At 40.7% G+C, this 21,821-nt stretch overlaps 1 protein-coding gene and 1 long non-coding RNA gene across 8 annotated transcripts in view; one reads left to right on the top strand and one right to left on the bottom strand.

Annotated features, from left to right (window-relative positions):
- Positions 1-1,120, bottom strand: part of gria3b (glutamate receptor, ionotropic, AMPA 3b) — a 102,960-nt gene extending 101,840 nt beyond the window's left edge. For 6 of the 7 annotated variants that reach the window (XR_013134152.1, XM_077022791.1, XM_077022793.1 and 3 more), the window contains exons 1-2: positions 885-1,120; positions 28-186 (exon numbers count right to left, since the gene is read on the bottom strand). Coding sequence is in view for 6 of the 7 variants with exons in the window: in XM_077022791.1 (XP_076878906.1) it covers positions 28-186; positions 885-963 (238 nt within the window). In the remaining variant the exon portion in view is untranslated. The remainder of the gene's footprint in view (positions 1-27; positions 187-884) is intronic. The other variant, XM_077022796.1, reaches the window with a different exon arrangement.
- Positions 1,121-1,166: 46 nt separating this feature from the next.
- Positions 1,167-11,096, top strand: LOC143527524 (uncharacterized). The gene is made up of 4 exons (XR_013134153.1): positions 1,167-1,294; positions 8,187-8,341; positions 9,559-9,700; positions 9,913-11,096. It is a non-coding gene; the product is annotated as an uncharacterized LOC143527524 (long non-coding RNA).
- The last annotated feature ends 10,725 nt before the right edge of the window (positions 11,097-21,821 follow it).

Genomic DNA, 21,821 nt, shown 5'->3' with positions numbered 1-21,821 from the left:
GTGTCTGTAGAGCTGCCGAGTACTTACACGCATGAGTAACAGAGAAGCTGTTGGACGATTCGAGGTTATCTACGTTGTAATTCAGATGGAAGGGTTTTTCGGTCATATTTTGATTGGTGTTGTACAGTTGAACAGCGAATCTGAAAGCACTGTGTTCTTGCACCGTCGACCGCATGAAGAGCCCACCTTTAAGAACGGAACAGAACATCGTTACAGATGTTACTTGACGAGTGAAGAAACGGCAGCTTTCCATTGCACGTGAAATGTGGTCACCAAATCTACCTGCTAATATACTATATTTAACACAGGGGCACTTTGCATCACTACATGCTAAGTGTAAAATGACATCGGAAAAATGTATAGCCTTTTTATTTCTATTCTATGAGTCAAACACATACAGTATGGACTTATTCCTTTTATAGGAACTTGCGTGGCAAGTTCTCCCCCTCCTCTCATTACCTTTTTCCTTTTTCGTTTCTTTCTCATAAACAAACAGAAACGGACGACATTAATTAAACCGTTACACGTAATATCACAGGAGTATGTGTGTGTATATGTGTATATGTATGTGTGTGTATATACATTTTTTGGTCAGGCTAGTATATATATATATATATATATATATATATATATATATATATATATATATATATATATATATATATATATATATATATATATATATAATATTAAACGTAAGCTTCTCTAGGGAGACATGCTAGGATTTGCAAGTTCGTTGCACACCCAGACTATCAGCCGATTAAAGCAGCGGTCCGGCATCTGTTCATCTGTTCATCTGTTCTGAGAAATCGTTTGAGGCTGAAAAAAATTAAACCGGACGACTAGAGACAAAACCGACAATATAACAAGAAGAGAAGACTTACCTATGTTTATCTGGTTGGGAAAGCCAGCGAAAGCCCTACCAAAAACCCACAATAAAAAAAGAAACGCGCTATGTGCCATTTCCGCCAACCTTTAAAATCAGCCCCTAAAAACGAACTGTTCGGGTAGAACCATACACGCAGTGGTGGGCTCGGAATCCTCCCAGATCAATGCGCTGCACTTACACTGGACCAATTAGGTTCATTGAGGTGCTAGACGAGCTGCAGAACAAATTTTCTGCAACTGAGAAAAAGGTAGAGACTTATCCCAGTGATGGTGGTGGAGTAGCAGATCAGATTGCGAATACGGCTCCTCCAATTGGACCAGCAGGGCGATATTGATCAAACTTGAACTAACGCTGAAAGAAGAAGAAAAGCGTCTCTGTGCATCCGACTCTCACCGCAAGGCACAAGTACCTACTGCGCCTGTCAATACTTACATCAATAGAAGCCCGCTATTCTCACGCGGACAATGATTATGGCTAAATAACCAATGACCGTTTTATAACTACAGCCCCTGCACGTCTAGGTATTGCGAAGCAGTTCGTTTAGTATTACTCTGTGAGCGCACGTAATCACGTTAATTTAAACCCAGGATTTAGTGTGCGACACCCCTGTGTTTTCTACGGTCTGAGTGTGGGATGTGTTCCTCAGCAAGCTGACGGTTATATGTAGCGTTGGATGGGGGAGAAGCTGCAGTAATACGAAGCCCCTTTTATTGACTACCATCGATCGCTTTGTTCAGAATCGTTTAGCCCTAGAACCATAGGCTATTGGACAAACAACATGTCAGTGGGCTAGCGTGCAAGTAATAATGGTAACAGCCACCGGATATTTAAATATTAAAACAGTCACATACAAAGCTGAACATATTTGGTGTAGAACGCCCGTCCAGGCAATATTGGCATATTGTCCTAACTTGAGAGGTTTTCTGTACTAAAGCTATCTATTTTTATTTACCATCTGAAAAATAAATAACCAGCGACATTCATTTATGTAGTATTTCAAGAGCGAGAAAGACGCTGTCCAAGGTACTAAAAGCGGTTGCTGCAAAACGGTCTGGAGTTCGAAATTGAAATTAGTTGTGTTTAACTCCTGCTTGTCGGTTTAATAAAGTCAAATTAAAAACTCCTTTAAAAAGACATTTTTAGTCAGCTATCCGCTATGTATGCGAGGCAAATGGTAGAACAATTCAAGGATTATAGCTCCGTTTATCAGACTCTGCAAAGCTCTCCCAAAATTGAGTTTTTAATTGCGTTGTAAATGGGGAAGACTTCCGCTATTGATACTGTAATGGGCTCGTGCAGCTGCAGCTGACACAGAAACTTCATTGCAAGTTCTTCTCGGCAATAGTTCAAAGATCAATGACAAATGTGCTCACAGTGCTCGCGAGATACTAAGGCAGATGTACGATTCCTAACTACCCTGACCTATAATCATGAAACCTCAGAGTGGCACTGTCAATTAAGAATCATGATTTCTTTGAGATATATGTTAATGACCATTCAAATACAGGAAATCTAATCCAGGATGAACAGTACTGCTTGTATGTCATCATTATATATGAAACAAAATATTTACTATGAGTCTGCTCTGTGGTTTGATATCTTGTAGTGGGAATTGTCTTTGAGGGTTCAGAGATCACTGCAGTATATTGACCTTCCTCTAGTTTACCCAGGAAAATGACTCTAGTTCAGCTATGAAAACTGAACTTAACATAAGATCTGTGTGCACATTATTTGATGGAACCGAAGTGACTCATGTTCTAACAAATTCCATTAAAGAGTTCAAATCATAGAGCATGTTTTCAAAGCTGTTCATCAGACGGAAAGGGCAAGACATAGATTCAGTATGATTAACAAGTCAAAGGGTTAAAGGGTTAAAACAGGGTTAAACAGGGTTGTCTGAATAATATACCTGCATGTAAGAAAGAACACATTCAAATATCAAGGATTATGTGCTGGAATATGGAAAAAAAGACTAGCCTGACCAAAAAATAAATGCCTTACTTGTATAGTTTTACCTAGTTTCTTAATATGTAAACATCAATATGAAGATAAAGGAATTACACTCCTCAAAATGAAAATGTTATTATCAATTAATTAAAAGTAAAACTAGGTAGTATATGCAAATAGTGTTATGCTAATTTCCTCTGGTAGAGTTCACTTTCTGTTGTGTTAGAGCAGTTTCAGCCAGTTATCATGCGGAATGCAGACTGTGAGCACTAAAATGATGCAAATGCAACTCTGACACATCCAAGAATGTCTAGACTCAAACATTAAGACTACTTCCATTTTTACTTACAATACTGACTGCATAATGTTGCCTTTAACACACACACACACACACACACACACACACACACACACACACACACACACACACACACACACACACACACACACACATGTTCAAAACATGTTCACAATAGTTGGAGGCCAAACACTGACAAATTTTGTGGCACTTGTATTTATTATTTAGTATTTAACTATTTATAAATAACACCAAAAATGTTGATCTTGCTTTGCAAGTCAGAAATCTATGTTTTGCATAATTATATTACAAATGTGCAGGTCCTCAGTCTTGGCTCATGTCACTTATGACCCAGACATGTCAGCATCATCCATCGCCAGTGCTGCACTTCCCAACTGGATGGGCACATTCTGCAAGTGCTACATTGTAGCTCTGACACTGCAAGATGTAATAGTGGGGACAAATGTGTTATCAGTGAGAGGCCCTTCAGCTGGGGAACGTCAGTGTCAGCAGCAGAGAGGTGACATTTGGAGGAATTCTGCAGGGTCTGTCACTCCCCCGCACATGGGTGGACCTGCAAGGAGCCAAGCTGAAGACATCACACTCCCTCTGAAATCAGAGAATGGAACAGATACTTGGAGGCAAGAGCACCCTAACCAGGGTTGTCAGCGCAGAGTTCCTACTGTGATAGGGCAGGTCGTGTCACAAAATGACATTCAAAGTCACCAAGTTGTACCATTTAACCCTTATATCGTGTTGGGGTCAATTTTGACCCGTTTTCAAAGTTCAGGTGTGTAAAAAGTACTGTTTGCTTTTTTGTATTGGAATAGGATTTCATGAGATCTTCAGAAACAGCTATTTTAACACAATAAAGGCATTTTTATAATTTTAGAAAATTTTAAAATGTCTCAAATTCAAAAGTACCCTTCATGGTGTTACGGGTCACCACTGACCCGGCATAGAATACTTGCTGTTGCTCCCATCACATAAAAGGTGTGACTCACCGCACACACCCAAACACCCACCCACACAAACACACACCCATCCACACTCCCACCCACACACACCCAAATACCAACCCACCCACACACACCCATCCACACTCCCACACACACACACCCATGCACACTCCCACACACACACACCCATCCACACTCCCAACCACACACACCCAAGTACCAACCCACCCACACACACCCATCCACCCACCTACCCACAACATTCCACACTCCCACACACATACACACACCCACCCACCTACACCCACCACACCACACACATATACCCACACACACACACCCATCCACACTCCCACCCACACACACCCAAATACCAACCCACCCACACACACCCATCCACACTCCCACACACACCCCCACACACACCCAAATACCAACCCACCCACACACAACATTCCACACTCCCACACACATACACACACCCACCCACCTACACCCACCACACCACACACATATACCCACACACATACACCTACCACACACACACACTACCCAAGCCCTCTCCATCTGGAATACAAACTTTCCCACAGAATATTGATACATACGTATACACACACACACAAACCCCCACACACACCCAACCAGCCACCCACCCACACACCAATCCACACTCCCACACACATACACCCACACCCACCACATACATATACCCACACACATACACCTACCACACACACACCAATCCACACTCCCATACACCCACACCCACCACACCACATACATATACCCACACACATACATCTACCACACACACACAGACACACCCTACCCTAGCCCTCTCCATCTGGAACACAAACTTTTCTGCAGAATATTGATATATACGTACACACACACGTGCATACATACAAAATTTTGTTTTTCGATGTTTATAGCTTACACACACAAACAATTGTTCTGGGCATTGTTCTGGGCATTGTTCTGGGCATTGTTCTGGGCATTGTTATGGGCATTGTTCTGGTCATTGTTCTTGGCATTGTTCTGGGCATTGTTATGGTAATTGTTCTGGGCATTGTTATGGTAATTTTATGGTCATTGTTCTTGTCATTGTTCTGGGCATTGTTATGGTAATTGTTATGGTAATTGTTATGGTAATTGTTCTGGGCATTGTTCTGGGCATTGTTCTGGTAATTGTTCTGGGCATTGTTCTGGGCATTGTTCTGGGCATTGTTATGGTTTTACAGGGTTCAATCTATAGTTTAATTTTCAAATTTGCACTTGATAAGTCTGTGTAAAAAGTAGTGGATGAATGATAGGCTAGGGTTTGACACACGCAACCCCCCCCCCCCCCCCCTGCCCCGCACCCCCCCGGCCTGGGCAAAGATCGGCACACATGGAGCCAAAAAAATGAAACCCTGACATTGAAAACTGTGGTTACATGGATTTACACACATACTAAGTTAGCTATGAGGTGAGAAACAAGAATTTTCAGGCCAATTTAATTCGGGTCCGTGTTGACCCGAGACACCAAGAACTGTTTACCCCGTCTAACATAAGATAAGGGTTAAATGAGCATTTTCAAAGCCAAAACTGTTGGTGAACTTTATCACCTTGTCATCTAAGTATGGCTTTATTTGCGGGAAAAACGTGTCATTGCTGTTATCATGGCACGCAGCTTTTGGTGAGAGATCAGAGTATAAAACGTGCCCCTACATGAGAGTGGCCATGACAGAGTTGGAGGGATAACTGCTTGGGTCACATCATCATGCCTCACCGAGAGGCTCCGCCCAATCCGTCCCATACAGTCTGGTTCCTCAACGCAAATGCTCTTTGGCAGAAGTGTGACAGAGTCGGTCGTGTTATCAGCCACACCGGCTGACACACTTCTTCCTGGGGGGGGCTGTGGGTAATCAAGTTATCACAGCAGACCAGTGTCTCATCAGGAGGGTTACTGGTGGTCAGCTCAGCCACATCCTCATGCCAGTAAATCACACGGATTACCAAAAGCCCTGTTGGAGGAGATTAATTCCAGCACACTGCTAATGATAAAAAAGCCAAGCAAATGGATTTATCAAGATGGTAACATGGAGCTTAGGGCTCATTGCGAGGGAGGCAGCGCTCACTTCCATATTCACGGTGCTGCTACAGCTGAGATGCATCCAACCTTAGCCCACAGCCAGGAAACGCAACCTACAAATCTCTTATATCCAACATTACAGCATCATTATTTGAATTAATTTCATCCTTTGCATGGGGTAATTATGTACAGACATCTGTCACCATGCACCCAGAACTCACAACTTTATTAATATTGTTGTGTCTTTTTTCCCCTTTTTTTTGCTAAAGGTGAAATTCTCCATCACAACAGTTAGGCCCTCACGTCCCATAATTAAATCAATTTGATTCATCACAGGCGTGTGTTTGTGGCACATTCACCCCACTAATGGGAGTGTCTCTGTAGAGTAGTGGCGGCTGCCATCTCACCCCTCTGTTCCACACACCTTATTACAACCAATTATGCTGCGTAGCTTTAGAGTGTGAGAGAGAACAGCCAGGGGTGCAGATCGCTGCCATTACACGTCTGCCTGATCACCATGGATATGGCGAGGGCGGCTCGGCCGTCCACACGAGAGCCGTGCGGCGGGCCGTTCTGATGTACGCTGCATCCAACCTCTTCCCAGTGTTTTGAGGCGCTGTGGTTAATTGAGGTTAAAAAACATAGCAGTTGCCATGGATTACGAGAAAGGTGAGGCGGAGTGTCATTTAGGCAGGTCTCCTTTTCAGTCATCACTGACTTTACTGGGTTTGACAGTGGCGGGCGTCGTGAGGTCACTAACCCACAGGAACAGACAGTGTGGTGGGGTCTGTTACACAAGCCCCATTTCATACTAATGAATGGGTTTTATGGTGTCCCATATGGTCCAAAGGAATCTATGTCAGGTAACTAAACATGTCACTGATGCTGGTGCAACACTTAATTGTGACATTTACAGGCTACATTCACAAAGCCTCTTGAGCTTGAGTGAGGAGGGTGTTCACTACTCATTTCATTTCTGTGTACTGAAGTGTTCTCTGTTGGTTAGTGAGCAAGGTGAGGCTGGGTGGCATTTTTAAGCATGTAGCAAGATATCACACCATCTAGTGAAAATTCTAACATTTATTAATCTCCAATTAACTTACGATCATCTGGCCTTTGTATTTTGTCTCTTATAGAGACATTATAGATATCATACATTCCATCCTTCCTCAAAAAATAGCACTTTTCTTCTAGTGGTAAAATAAGGACTAATATAATGTAAGGACCATCAAACTTAAAGCTATCAAGGTGACATCATCATTGAACATTTAACAGTTTGCAGAATAAAGGCAGAACTCTGAACATCATGCAGTTCAACAGAGAATACAATTCCTCCAAAGTCTTGTTTTTTCCCCCAGAAACAGACATATGATTTAAAACAGCTCCTGCTGTTTTGTTAGTCCATTGCATGCTGCTTAATGCCTTGCTAGCAAATTGAAAATTATATTATCCACACCTGCAATTTGATTTTCAAAAGCCTACATGATTAGCCCAAACAAAGCAAGATTTCTTCAGACTTAATGGTCACAGCAAATAATCTGCTGGCAGTAATAAACAAACTTTGCAAATCTTACACTGTCAATCAAAGAGGCTGGCGTGTCAGCATTATGTAAAGTCGAAGCTATTTGTGCGGAGGATGCTGAAGGCAATATCTGGGATGTTACAGAGCAAATTGCCAAAACTAATAGGGAAAACAAAGTGATTTTAAATCTGCATAATTCTGTGGACTTTGAATGCATAAGTTACAGTTAACCATAGAAGAGCATAACCCCACTCTCACAGAACAGAATATCTGGACAGAAGCTCTGCATACAATCTTTCATGCTTCTTATTTTAGCTTTTCGGTTCACCTGATAACTGTTAAGCTCAATATCTCTAATACTGGTGTTTTGATTGTAGTATATTACAAAATCACATACTGTGCATAGAAAACACCATAGTGGGCACTGTTCAAATAACCCAAGACAGCTATTTATATTTTCATCATGTACTGACATTTTGGTTCTCCCCTCCTTTCAGAATGGTGATCTGTGTGTCATCTCATCCATAAGGGATCACTGTCCAATTAGTGAGAAGAGTCCATGGTAGGGGCTTCTCCCGCACGGACACAAATGGGCCTTGATGTGGATGAAGAAGCTCATGAATAATTCACTGCCTGCAAATAAAGATGTCAGGTGAGAAACGTTACTTTACAGTTGGATTGGGTGGGGTGATTTGAATAGCCCCTTGTGTAGAATGCTGGAGGTAAAGGTGACATTTCTGCCGCCATTATATCAGAGAGAAGGACAAAGCACCTGCTATGCACCTCTCCTACCATCTCCTTAAACAGATCTCCTGTGAGCTTGAAGAAGATTGTGTTCTTCGCATGAACTCTATGTGCCAAAACCAACTACACTGCACATGCCAATGAATGCAAATATCATTTGCAGATAGAGCTAATCTTGCACTATACATAGACTGAATCAGACAGACAGAACATTAGTGTCCCATCCTTCTGTCTGTTCTAGAACATTCACATTTCATTGCTGTCTGTTAATATTGTGGCAAGCTGTTTACATCATGTTTGCTTCTTATGCAATGTACAGTTGAACTGTCAAGAAATTCAGTCAAGTACAGGGAAATATATATAACAATGAAGTTCCTAAAAAAAAAAAAGTGTGATGGCATTAGGGAAAAAAGAGCTCTTTAATCTTACATTTAACACTCTTGTACCTCCGGCCTGAGGGTAGTAGTGTAAACAGTCCATGTTGGGGGTGGGTGGGGTCTTTGAGGATGGTGGCAGTCTTTATTCCGTTTCTTCTCGAGTCTTTCATTCTCACTTGTTCCTCTCTCCAGCTCCATTACACAGTACATGCTTTTATGCATTTTAGATTTTTAATGGTGCATAGTCAAGATTCAAGAATCTAACTCTGGTGAAATAGAACCTAGAACAACCTTTAATTTTTTAATTATTGTTATCTAAACTTGATTCTAAACCAATAAACACTTAAAATTCAGCTCATGATGTTTTGTTGTTCTGAGAACAGTGTTTTGCTGTCTGATATTTCTTTGTAATGAGCTCCCTTGAGTTAATCAGTCACTACCTAACTTTGTTAGCTGCTGCAGAGTTTGATCCAGATGACCAGCGTTACATATATTTCACTAAATAGTCACGCAACACATTCATGTACTTAACTCCTTAAGTGATGAAGATTTGTCTGCATGATTTGTTATATAAAGTCAATCAGTGTAAAGAATACATAATTTTTACATAACTTACTTGTCCAGGAGGAATATCACTAATTCTGTGTTCAATTTCATCTTCTATGCATGTAAAAATTCTTTCCATTTTGAAAAAGCACTAGTGTTTTAGCACATTTCTTGTCATGATTTTTTTATTTTTTATTGGCAGAACAGTGTGCTACAGGCACCTAGCGATGCAGGGAACTTTGAGGACTCTGCCATGTTTTCTTAGCCAAACAGATGAAGATGGGGGTGAAGTAACGGGTGTTGGGGAGCGTCTGATAGAATGACTGACAGGAGGACCAACACAGGTTTTTCTCAGGCACTTAACGCATGTCTTTATGCCATTACTAAGATAATTTTTTTCATTACATTCTACATTTTTCAGTTTATTTTAATTAGTAAGAAAAAGGAGAATGTTGACTAATGCACCCACAAGTCTTCGTATTCTTATTGCTAGTCCGGGTCGGTTTTCTTGGATTCTCCCTGATATTGTGTTTCTCCTGTTTTCCTTTTTCCTCAGATTCTCTTTTGTCTGTAGCCCAGGAACAGCCAACCGTCCTAGAAATATGCCTTCCTGTAGAGTTAAACTCCAACCCACATCCATCAGACATTTAAGGAACTATGAAGAACAATTACTGCACTTCTTTGATTCAGTGTTTAAATATAGGTCTTTGTGTATGTTTATATGTCTATGTATGTGTATGGCCCTTTTGCCCTTACAGGGGAAAAAACTGCAATTACAAAGCACTCTGTATCGGACCTGAGGCAAGATCCTACAAAGTAACAGTCGAGGGAGAAACAGGATGACTGAGTGAGGCTGCATAAAACAGTCTGACTGCCATTATATATCAACCATTTATCATTATATCAAGACTTTTCAGAAAAATCTCAAATCTGAAATTTCAATTTCAAATATGAAAATTCATTATAAATGTAATTGTTTCTTTACTCAGCAGTATATCTGCAGCTTTATTCAAATGATCCATGCATGAAAGTGGTACAGTGGCTTCCTGGGTACATATTATGCCTAATCTAGCATTAAGTTACAATGTGAAAGTCAGTTGTCTGCTGATAAATCATTTCCATTGTGGAAAGGAACATGATCATATATTTCTACACCAAAAATGCCAAAAATAATGATGCCTAAAAAAATAAAGATCTGTGGGACACATGTGATAATGTAAACCTGTACCGAATGGCTTTTACATATTTTTCACCATGCATCCTCTAATTATCCCTTTAATGTCAGTCTTGGCCTAATATAATTTAGCCAGCCTCTTAAATATAGAAGATGTAACTATACTAGCGCAGTGTAGTTTACAGTAGATAATGCTTAAATGTTCTATCAAGTCTTCCTGATGATGCTTAGAATGATCATGCTAAATGTATTTGGTAAGTGCTCTTGCAGCTTTTGACAAAGGGTCTGTCAGCAGCTAGATTTTGCACTGTATAAATCACAATTCTTTAAATCATTTTGTATCTCTGGACTAATTACTGTCAGGACTCCCTTTGGCTGGGTTTTAAAGACACAGCTGGTATTGGTCATAACGAGATGCTAAAACATTCATATTTCCCAAACTGTGGCAATAGCAGAGAGGCTCAATCTACTTATGCAAGGAACTCTCAACAGCATTTCAAAGGTTAAGTTCACCGCAAAGGTCAGAATCATTTAACATTTTCTGCTAAGTGAACTCTAAGCACAAGGAGAGGGAGTCTGAGGATAAATAATCCCATACTATCGCTACAAATCTTGATTTAAGATGAATAATCCTTGCCAAGTATAATCTTATAAGGATGGAAGTATTTTTCACAAATCCTTTGTAGTTCCTAGAAATTAACCATTGTACAAAAGAAGTTAATTTAACTTTTTTACATAATTGCTCATATGTCATCTAATGTAACGCAGAATAAACAAACTAAACAAAACACGGGTAGATTCTGATTAGCAATTATAAATTTGCATATTATGTTGTGGTCTGCCTATTTCTGACCTCAGGCTATTGTGATTTAAACGTACTGTATATAATCTTTGAATACAGTTTTGACTTATCTGATTAACATATCTGACAATTGCTTCCATATGTTAATGTATAGCATGATGTCGAAAACATTTACTGAAAGATTAATCAGAATTGAATTGGAAATGTAAATATATATACAGTACACTCACTGCCCACTTTATTGGGTACACCTGTCCAACTGCTCATTAATGCAAATGTCGAATCAGCCAATCACATGGCAGCAACTCAATGCATTTAGTCATGTAGACATGGCCAAGACGATCTGCTGCAGTTCAAACCGAGCATCAGAATGGGGAAGAAAGGTGATTTAAGTGACTTTGAACGAGACATGGTTGTTGGTGCCAGACGGGCTGGACTGAGTACTTCAGAAACAGCTGATCTATTGGGATTTTCATGTACAACCATCTCTAGGGTTTACAGAGAATCGTCTGAAAAAGAGAAAATATCCAGTGAGCGGCAGTTCTGTGGGCGCAAATGCCTTGTTGATGCCAGAGGTCAGAGGAGAATGGCTAGACTGGTTCAAGCTGATAGAACGGCAACACTAACTCAAATAACCAGTCATTACAACTGAGGCATGCAGAAGAGCATCTCTGAACGCACAACAGAGGTGAGACTTGAGGCATCATTTATATATATATATATATATACAGTATACATACAGTACACTGTATGTACACTATACAGTGTATCTATATATATATATATATATTATATATAAATATATATATATATAAATATATAAATATATAAATATTATATATAAATATATTATATATTTTATATATATATATACTGTATATTTCAATTAACTGTTGCTATAATAAGACATTGCTTGCAACTAGTGCAAAAGGATTTCAGAAGGTCATTTTGAAATTGTTGAACCCCACAATAATAATGTACACCTGGGGCCACCTCCAGAATGTATGCTCAAGGGCTCAAGGCAGAAAGTTCTTTGAAGGCCCAACTCTGTGCTGTATTATATATACATCTTATATATCTATTTTTCAGGAAATTATTATTAAGAAAATTATTCTAGCAAATGAAAACCACTTAAGCCCAATTGAATGGTTCAGCCATTTTTTACAGTGCGCCAGGAACAGCTTTTACATATGGAATGTTCCAGCTGGACTGACTCACTGATCACAGACATGATCATTTTAACATTGGCAGCACAGAGACACACCCTCTCTCTCTCTCTCTCTCTCTCTCTCTCTCTCTCTCACACACACACACACACACATACACACACACACAGGGTGAAACAGGGTGATTAATCCACTGGCAGGGTAAGATAATCATTTATGTGGCATAACAACATTCTAATAACACACTCACTAATAATAACACACTAAACACTTTTAAAGAGCATATGAACTTCTGAAATGAAACTCATATGATAAATATATTAGTATGCATATGCATTCATTAGAAATTAAACATTTACCTCCAGACTGCTATTAAGTGAAATGTTCTTACAAAGCCTGCTTATTTAACACTTCTTTCTTTATGTAACCTAATCGTGAAGCCACCAGGTCTGTCCAAGAGCAAGCAGCCAAAGGCTCTGTAGGCTATGATAATAATGACAATGAATATAATTATTGCATTAATATTGAGAGTTTGTATTTAAAAGTATGTAGATGAGTAGAGCATGTGTGGTTTGCTGATAAATTCAAATAAAATATGTACCTACAATTATCACTGTCAGCCAAACCTCACATACTAACACATGTGTCTCAGAAAAAACTAAAGAAAAGAACCAGTGAGTGTATGTACAAGATAGCTGTGTTTAATTTACGTGACTATATATGCATCCAACTGCACTCTTGCTTATAGTGAACCAGAGCTTTAAATTACTCTGTAAATTATGGTGACATTTGAATATTATGTCATTTAGTAGCCAATATGTATTTATTTGCCATAACACATATTTTGTCTACATACTGTATGCACAAATCCAGTTGTGGTCAGTTTATGAGTAATGTGCCTACGGACTCTACAATTATCTCTGTGTCAGTGCGCTGCATATTTTAATTGCAGTGTCTCTTTAGTCTGAATTATAATTGAAACTTTCTCAAACATGTCCTAACCTTCTCTCTCAGAGGTCTGAAGTATTACCAGAGACATCAAACAGGAATGTGGTAACATTATAGTAATTACTGCGAAGTACATAACACCAACATAACACCATATACATGGGACTATATATTAATTATAATGACATATTTCTTCATGCACCACTAGATTAAGACAAGCTTAGATTTAATTGTTGAGCCATCCTATTCTAATTTACCACATGCAGTTTGGTTTGTTTGTGTCTAGAGTGGTATGTGAAGTTAATGCTGATAGAAGGGTAACAGATGTGACTTTACTGATGAGATCCCTGAAAGAGATTAGCAGGCCAGGCTACTCTCCCCTGGGAGCAGGTCTCTGCAGAAAGGCCCCATGGGAAATGCAGTGTTTTCATAGCAGAGCATGACATGCCAGTTACTTTATCAACTGCAAAAATCAAATATGGAATATAAATTAGAAACAGATGGAGTTTGTTAATGAGATATTGTGACGTCCCTGAAATGCACTGTATTTTCCTTTGAACTGAATAATAAAGGAAATACAAGTCTCTGGTCTCTGCAAAATGTTTCTTAATCTTTTGTTTACCGTACAAGTTTGTAAATCTTTTGTAAATCATGCACATTCCCTGTTGTCATGGTGCCGAGGCCCCCCTGCCGGCCACGTCCGTCAGGAGCGGCGGTGTTTGTGTTGTCCTGTGTTATTTTGTTATGTATACATCTCTCAGGTGTGAGGTACCCCTTAATGAGTTCTCCACCTGAGAGTTGTTTGTCTGTTCCTATATAGGTTGTGCGTACCAGTTAGTTGCTGGTTATTGTTTGGTATTTTTCACCCATCACAAATTTTATGTTTTATGAGCAGTTTTACATGATCACATCCCCATTTTCTCATGAGACTGCATATTTGCTTCTTATCTCCACACATGTTCCACCTGTGACAGAATAACCAGCAATTTTTGGAAGCCGCAGTCTCTTTTCATTTTTTCAGTGTATATGTCTTGCGGTTAGTGTTCATCTGTGTGAGATGTATGATGTTTGTGGTAAAAAGTGAGAGGGGGGGGGGGAGATTTGGCTAATGGGGTAACTGGCCTGTTAAGATAACCAGGGTTATATTAATATATGTGTTTTGCATGCCGGTACTGTGGTTCTCCTGGGTCTTCATGGGGTCTCCTCAGTATGCAGATCCCTTAGATTGTAATGGGGTGGCTGGAGCCATACACTGTAAAAAGATTACTGTGAAATTTACAGTAACTTACTGGCAGCAATTAGCTGGTAAGTTGCTGTAATCAGTTTCACAGTATGCATACTGTACATTTAATCACAGTACTTACAGTTCTTACTCTAATTTTTATCACAGTAAAATTACTGTATTATTACAGTAATTATAAAACTACTGTAAGAGCTTTACAGCTTAAAAGTATTGTATTCAATTTAATATAGTAAATTAATTACTGTAAAAAGGATTATATTTACACATTGTCATTTATATACTGTAAAATGAAGATGACAGTGTTGTCCCACAAAATTCAATTTATTGTATTGCTTTGAATATTTTAACACATTTTAGAACATTTAAATACAAGGTACAATATTAAATGTGGAACTGTATAAAAACACAAAAAGCTTTAGAAATAAAAACAATTAAATTCCTCCTTTCTGGGCTGGGGAATCCTTGAATTGGGTCTGAAAAGTCGCTAAACATAGCGACAAAGTCATAAGTTGTCCCTACTTGGTACTCATGGCTAGCAAAAAACGAGTGATGAGCTTCACTAAATGCAGCTAGCTGGCACACCAACACATACATGCTAGCAAACACTAACGTTTATGCAGTAACATTACTCCTACAGCAAACTGATGACGTTATCCACTAAATGTCACAAAATAACAAATTCTATCAAAATGTCATATACAATGAGTAAGTTGTGGTAATTTAACACACATTAGCAGCTAAGGAAGGTGCCTCTCTAACGTTTCCCTCTCCCAGTGCAGTGTAAGATTATGTAGCAGAGCAGCACCTTAGAATGGTTGAAGTGAGAGCTGATAAACACCGGCTTCATGTTCATTTACACTATACTGGAATAAACTGATGAAAGCAAAGCTTTCAATGCTATTCATCTTGCTTAGTACCAGTTACTACCTCGACACAGACTGTTTATTAGCTGAAAGATGCGAGCTAAAAAAGGCTCGGCTAGTAGCTTTAGCTGAGCTAACCATTAGCACTAGAAGACTGGCTGCTGGTGTACGTGCCTACAATAAAAACAGTGATTTCAACGCGGGTTCAAATAAACCCGCGTTAATTTTCATCGCGGGTTTATATATATTGTTATACAGCTAACGACACAGCATGTATCAGCTATGAAGGATATAAAGACATTATCTCTGTCTGTGTGGATGTTGCCTACCATTAGCAAAAGTGGATTTCTGTTTAAATTGCTGAATAAATCCCGCTCAAAATGACTGTATTATGATTCACAGCAAAATTATATTTACTGTAGAGTTCACATACCACTGAATTTTGACCATGATACTCTGCAGATTTACAGTAACATGCTGTAAATAGGTTCTACAGTAAGAATTTGATCATTTACAGTAATAATGCAGTGAAAACTACAGTAACATGCTGTAAATAGGTTCTACAGTAAGAATTTGATCATTTACAGTAACAATGCTGTGAAAACTACAGAAATTGATTACAGTGTACTCTTAAAGAGTTCCCCAGGAGGTTGAGTCTCCTCGTTGGGGACCAAGGGGTTCTGGTTGTAAGAGCTCCTGCTGAAGGCGAAGACCCCTGGTGACAAGGAGGAGCAAGTTCCACAGTAGTGGAGGCTCCCCTTGAGATCTAGGGTAGATTTGAGGAGTCTAACCTGTAATAACACTCCCTGAAAGGAGAGGTCTCCCCTGGAGGATAGGGTGAGCCAAGGCCTTGCTCATGGTTGTCGTGCTTTAATGGCCCAGGCAGTCTGGGACTTGTGCAGGGTCCATTGAGCTTATGTGTGTATGTATGTGTATTGTCTGTTTCAGCTTTAGGACCGCAGCGGACAAACCCCTGCATTGTCTCCGTGCTCCCTTTCCCGTTTTTGTTTCTGTGTGCTGATGCTGGTTGTGGGGGGACCTCTCACATTACGCAGGCCCCCCTGCTGGCCACCTCTTTCAGCAGTGGCAGTATTTGTGTTGTCCTATATTTTGTTATGTGTATGCTCCTCAGGTGGGTAGCACCCATTATTGACTTCTCCACCTGAGGGTTATTTGTCTGTCCCTATAAATGTGTTACGTTTGGATTGGGCAGGAGGCACACAAGTCCAGGAATCAGTAGGTTTATTCGGATAAGTGATGGGGCAGTGATGGCCTGGTGGTAGGGAACTAGTCTTGTGACCGGAGGGTCGTGGGTTCGAGTCCCAGACCTGAGGCCATGACTGATGTGCCTTTGAGCAAGGCACGTAACCCCAACTGCTCCCCGGGCGCCAGGCTAGGGCTGCCCACCGCTCTGGGCACGTGTGATCCACAGCCCCCTAGTAATCACTAGTGTGTGTGTGTTCTGACTGCACAGATGGGTTAAAAGCAGAGGACAAATTTCGATTGGGGTGTAAAAATCACAATTGACAAAATATGGCACATTTCATTTCATTTCATTTCATAAATAAACAGGTAAGTAAATTCAACGATGAAATACCAGTCCCACCAGGATTTCGCGGGCCTATTTTGTGATTGTTGCGGGCTAAAATGTTTGATGTTGCGGGTGTTTTTCAAAAAAATTGCGATGGAAGTTGCGGTGTGTTTTTGCTTTTTTGTGAGTACATTACAATAGGGAGTAAATGTTGTATGGTTTCCTCTATTTAGTAGTCCATTTTAATTATCTATTTACCTATTTAATCAGGGTTGCCAACTTTTCAAGATCGCTTGAAGTGAGATTTGCACCTGGAGGGGGCATAATCCTAGACATTAATTGTTGACGGGGGGGGGGGGCGGGGTTAGCGAACGTAAGTTGTTACCGGGCGGCCTGAAAAATGGACACAAATTAAGTATTATATCGAGATCGATCGCCAGTGGTTGGCGCCAGAGCGAACTAGTAACTCATAGATATGGATCAGAGATAAATAAACTTTATCTCAGTTTAAAGTTTAAACTTATAAACTTTATCTCAGACCCTCGCCAATTGCGTGCGCTGCAGTGACTTCGCAGGCTACCGTTGCATTGTGGGGAATGTAGTGTTTGTGCGTGCAAAACACCATCGGGCGGCTGTGGCCTGCGGGCCGGTTCTAATAGTAGTTAAATATCATCCAGGGGGCCATAGATAATCAATTCGCGGGTCGGATCTGGACAGTTTACCCCTGCTTTCATGTAGTGTCCCGGGATACTGCTTTTCCCGATCTTTTTGCCGTTATTTTCGTCGCTCATGCTGCTTTCAATCTGCTCCTCTTGAACGAATATACGGAAGTAAGGCGGGAGTTTGTCGACGTCACATCAATACGACATCAGTGATTGGTCAAATTTGCGGAAAAGTTGCGGTGATTGGCTGAAGTTGCAACACCGCCCTGAATTCGCGGGGTTTGCTTGAAGTTGCGTTGAAGTTGCAAATCGCAACATCGCGACTTTCTGGAGGGTCTGAAATACAGGCACAGGAAACATACTGTCAGGGCTGGCTCAGATGCTGCTCCTTCAGCCACCACTAGAGGCACCCGAATCAGTCCTAGACTTAATAAGCTCAATCAGTAGTGATCCGTCACAGCTGTTGCCCTGGCTAAGGAAGCTTGTTGTGATGGATCACTGCTGAATTGTTTTGGCTTGCCGTCTTGTTGTCAGCCCTTTCTCTGCTTTCTCTAGTCGCTATGTTGCGTTCCCATTTGAAAGGTGTCTTGCCACCCTATGCCCTCTCTCTTCTCTATTACATATTCTATGACTTATTTGAGTATCTATCTCCTGTGCCGCTAACTGGCCTATCGCAAGTTTTCCTCCAACTATTTCTCTTCCTATTCGTTTCATGTTTATTTTGGGAAGGGTTTTTATTTGCTGCGGTGTTTGCCTGCTGCCAGTTACTTCCCCTGGCGTCCTTAGTTTCTTTTTCACACGTTGAGTTGCTTCCACGTCATTTCTGTTACTTTTGTTATTTTCCTCCCGTGTCTCTACGGTTGAGTATTGCCTTTTTACGTGTTGAGCATTCCACATTGTTTTCTGTTATTTATTCTCCCGAGTTTTTATGGTCGAGTTAAATTTTGTGTGTTGAGTTTCTTCCGCGTCTTTTGTGTTTTGTTTGGCTGCTGTGTGTGTGTGTGTGTGTGTGTGTGTGTGTGTGTGTGTGTGTGCATGAGCACATTCACATTTTCACTGTAATTTAATACTGCGTTTGTCGGCACTTTTAATACTTTTTGCATTTGTTTTCATACGTGGTGTGTACTGGTTGGTACACTCAGTGTTACAGAACGATTCAGCCTAACATGGACCCAGCCGTGAACCGCGAAGCAGCAGAACTGAGGGACATGAACAGGTGCTTCATCAGATCATGGAGCAATTAAGCGATGTGACCGCTGCTATTCAGACCTTAGCCAGCTCTACCTCAGCTCCTCACCAATCACTCTCTGCCAGGCCAGTTAAAACACCATTTGCTGCAGTTCGTTGTGAACCCGCCCTCCCGTCTCCTGCTCAGTACTCAGGAGATCCTGAAGGGTGTAGGTTTTTTGTTCAAATGTTCCCTCATGTTCGAACACCAAACATCGCGTTTTACCACCGAATGTGCCAAGGTAGCCTAAGTACTCTGGGAAGCTCAAGCTGATGTATGCTCCTCCTATGAACACTTTTCAGCTGCCATGAAAAGTGTCTTCTATCATCCGTCATCAGATGTATAATTTACATTATATATGCTACAATTGGGCACAGTCATAAACAAACATCAAACATTTCACTGCTATGCAGATGACTTTACATCTTTACATTTACTCAACTTTACATATCAGCCAAGCCTGAGGCCTGTGATGGACGTGACGAAGAGGGCACTGAAATTGAACCAGAGGTAGAGGAGGATGTCTCAGAAGTGGAACACAACACAGATTTAGATCCAAACTTTGAGGAGACTGACTAGTCGATTCCAGTCCAAGAGTTGGACACTTGCTCTGGGCTTCATCCCCCAAGTCAGAGGAGGAGTGAGAGAGAGCATCATAAAGATAATGCTAGGGCCAAAATGGTATGCGACATCTTGTGTGGATGACGAGATCACCTTCCAACTCTTTTTCCCAGAGTGCATTGAGGTAATTATACTGGAGATGACAAACCTGGAGGGGAAGTGTGTGTTTGGGGACACCTGGAGAGAAACAGACCTGGTAGACCTCTAAGCCTACATAGGTCTGATGATTTTAGCAGGAGTAGCCTATATTGCTCAAACAATGAGGCTACAAAATATCTGTGGGATCCAGTCTGGCAGGCCTATATTCCAGGCAACTATGTCCTTACAACAGTTTCATTCCATGCACACCAGCCTCGACCAGTCTGGTTAGGAGTGTGTAAGCCCCAGTCAATGCCCCAGGGCCAGCTGCATCAACCCCAGCCCTGGCTGCTCGCCCCAACAAGGACATGGGTCCTTGAATTCACACACACACACACACACACACACACACACACACACACACACACACACACACACACACACACACACACACACACACACACACACTTCATGCTGAGTTTGGTTTTTGGTTTTCAACTAATGTTTTTACATGACGTTCATTTTGTAATACATTTTCAGTGCCTATTTATATTTTCACTGCTGTTATTTTATGTCTAATTCTATAAATTCATGGTAAACACTACTTTGAGACATTGTTCACAGCTAAAGAATGTTGCATAAAACCAATTAATTTGGTGGTGAAAAATGTTTTTGTGTTAAGACAGACCAGTCAATTATGACCAGGAACACTAAAGTAAGGGGTGGGAGATGAACACAGCGGAAGGTTAAGTTATTGGTCAGTACTTTAGTCTGTTTCAGTGCTGTGATGGGGTCTAAATCCAGACTGAAATAACTCTAATACATGTTCTGTCTGTAAGAAGGAAGAGAGTTGCGAAGAAACTACTTTCTCTAATATTTGGATATGAACGACAGATTAGAGATTGGCCTATAGTTGAACAACTCCTGGGGATTCATTAGTGGCTTGATGACTGCAAGTTTAAATGAACTGGGAATGTAGCCCAGGCTCAGAGAATAGTTAATTATGGTAAGCAAAGGTTCTACATTGCTGTGCAGTAATTCTTTAAGTAGATGGGTTGTTACGGCATCTAGTATGGATGTGGAGGGTTTAGCAGATCCTACCAATGAAAGAGCATCAGAGCTGACCAGAGAGCTATCAAGGTGCATTGGCATGTTGAGATAGCATGGCTAATTTTTCCCCTAATTTTATCAATCTTATCATTAAAGAATTTCATAAAATTGTTACTGCTGCAACTCTAGTGGGATTAGTGAATTGATTTGTTCTTGACTCCTCGTTAGGCTAGAAACCATTTTAAATAGGAGTCCTGAATTGTTTTTATGTTTTTCTATTAAAGCCGATAAGTATGAGGATTTTGCCATATGGAGGGCATGCTTATATTCAATAAGTCAGCTTTTCCATGATAGTCTATACACTTCTAACTGCACTTCTAAATTTCGCCATTTACGCTCCAGGATTCGCGCGGCTCGTTTGAGACTCTACGCGTGTGCATGTTGTACCAAGGCGCTATTCTTCTCTCAATGACTCACTTATTTCGCAATGGCGGAACCTTGTCTAAAGCTGAATGAAGAGAAGTCTCGACGTGCTCTGTAAAATGCTCTAGTCCCTTCGGAGCTACAGGTGGATCAATGTTCAGATCCGGTAAAATATCAGTGAGCACGACTATGGTACTAGATGTTATAGTTAGTTTTATTTGGTAGCGGGGCGGCTGAAGAATACCATTGTTCAAACGCAACTCGTACGTTATGAGGATGTGGTCAGAAATGGCCTCGCTCTGAAGAAGTACCGCTAAACTGGATATGTAAATACCAAACGATAAAACCAAGTCTAAAGTATGACTACGATTATGCGTAGATCCACCACATACCCATTGAATCAAGAATTGCTTGAAAGTTGGGTAAGGTGGTTGAAGGCCATGCACAGCTCTTCATCACCCCAGAGCTGCTGGCTGGGCTGGGCTGGGCTAGCAGAGCAGGGCTGTCTGATAAATATGAAACTGTATAATCACACAGTCCACTGAGCAAAATGGAGCTCATTACAGCACAGAAAACAAGCACTCTGCCATTTCACTGAGAACTGGGAGAGGGGCAAAGAGATCGAAACAAGCTTTAACTAATAGGCGTCCACAACTGTATTCGTGTTCGTGGCCAA

The sequence above is a fragment of the Brachyhypopomus gauderio genome, chromosome 11, assembly GCF_052324685.1.
Source record: "Brachyhypopomus gauderio isolate BG-103 chromosome 11, BGAUD_0.2, whole genome shotgun sequence".
Lineage (NCBI taxonomy): Eukaryota > Metazoa > Chordata > Actinopteri > Gymnotiformes > Hypopomidae > Brachyhypopomus > Brachyhypopomus gauderio.
Note: the sequence above shows the minus strand (reverse complement) of the source record. Positions and strands in the feature narration are given on the sequence as shown.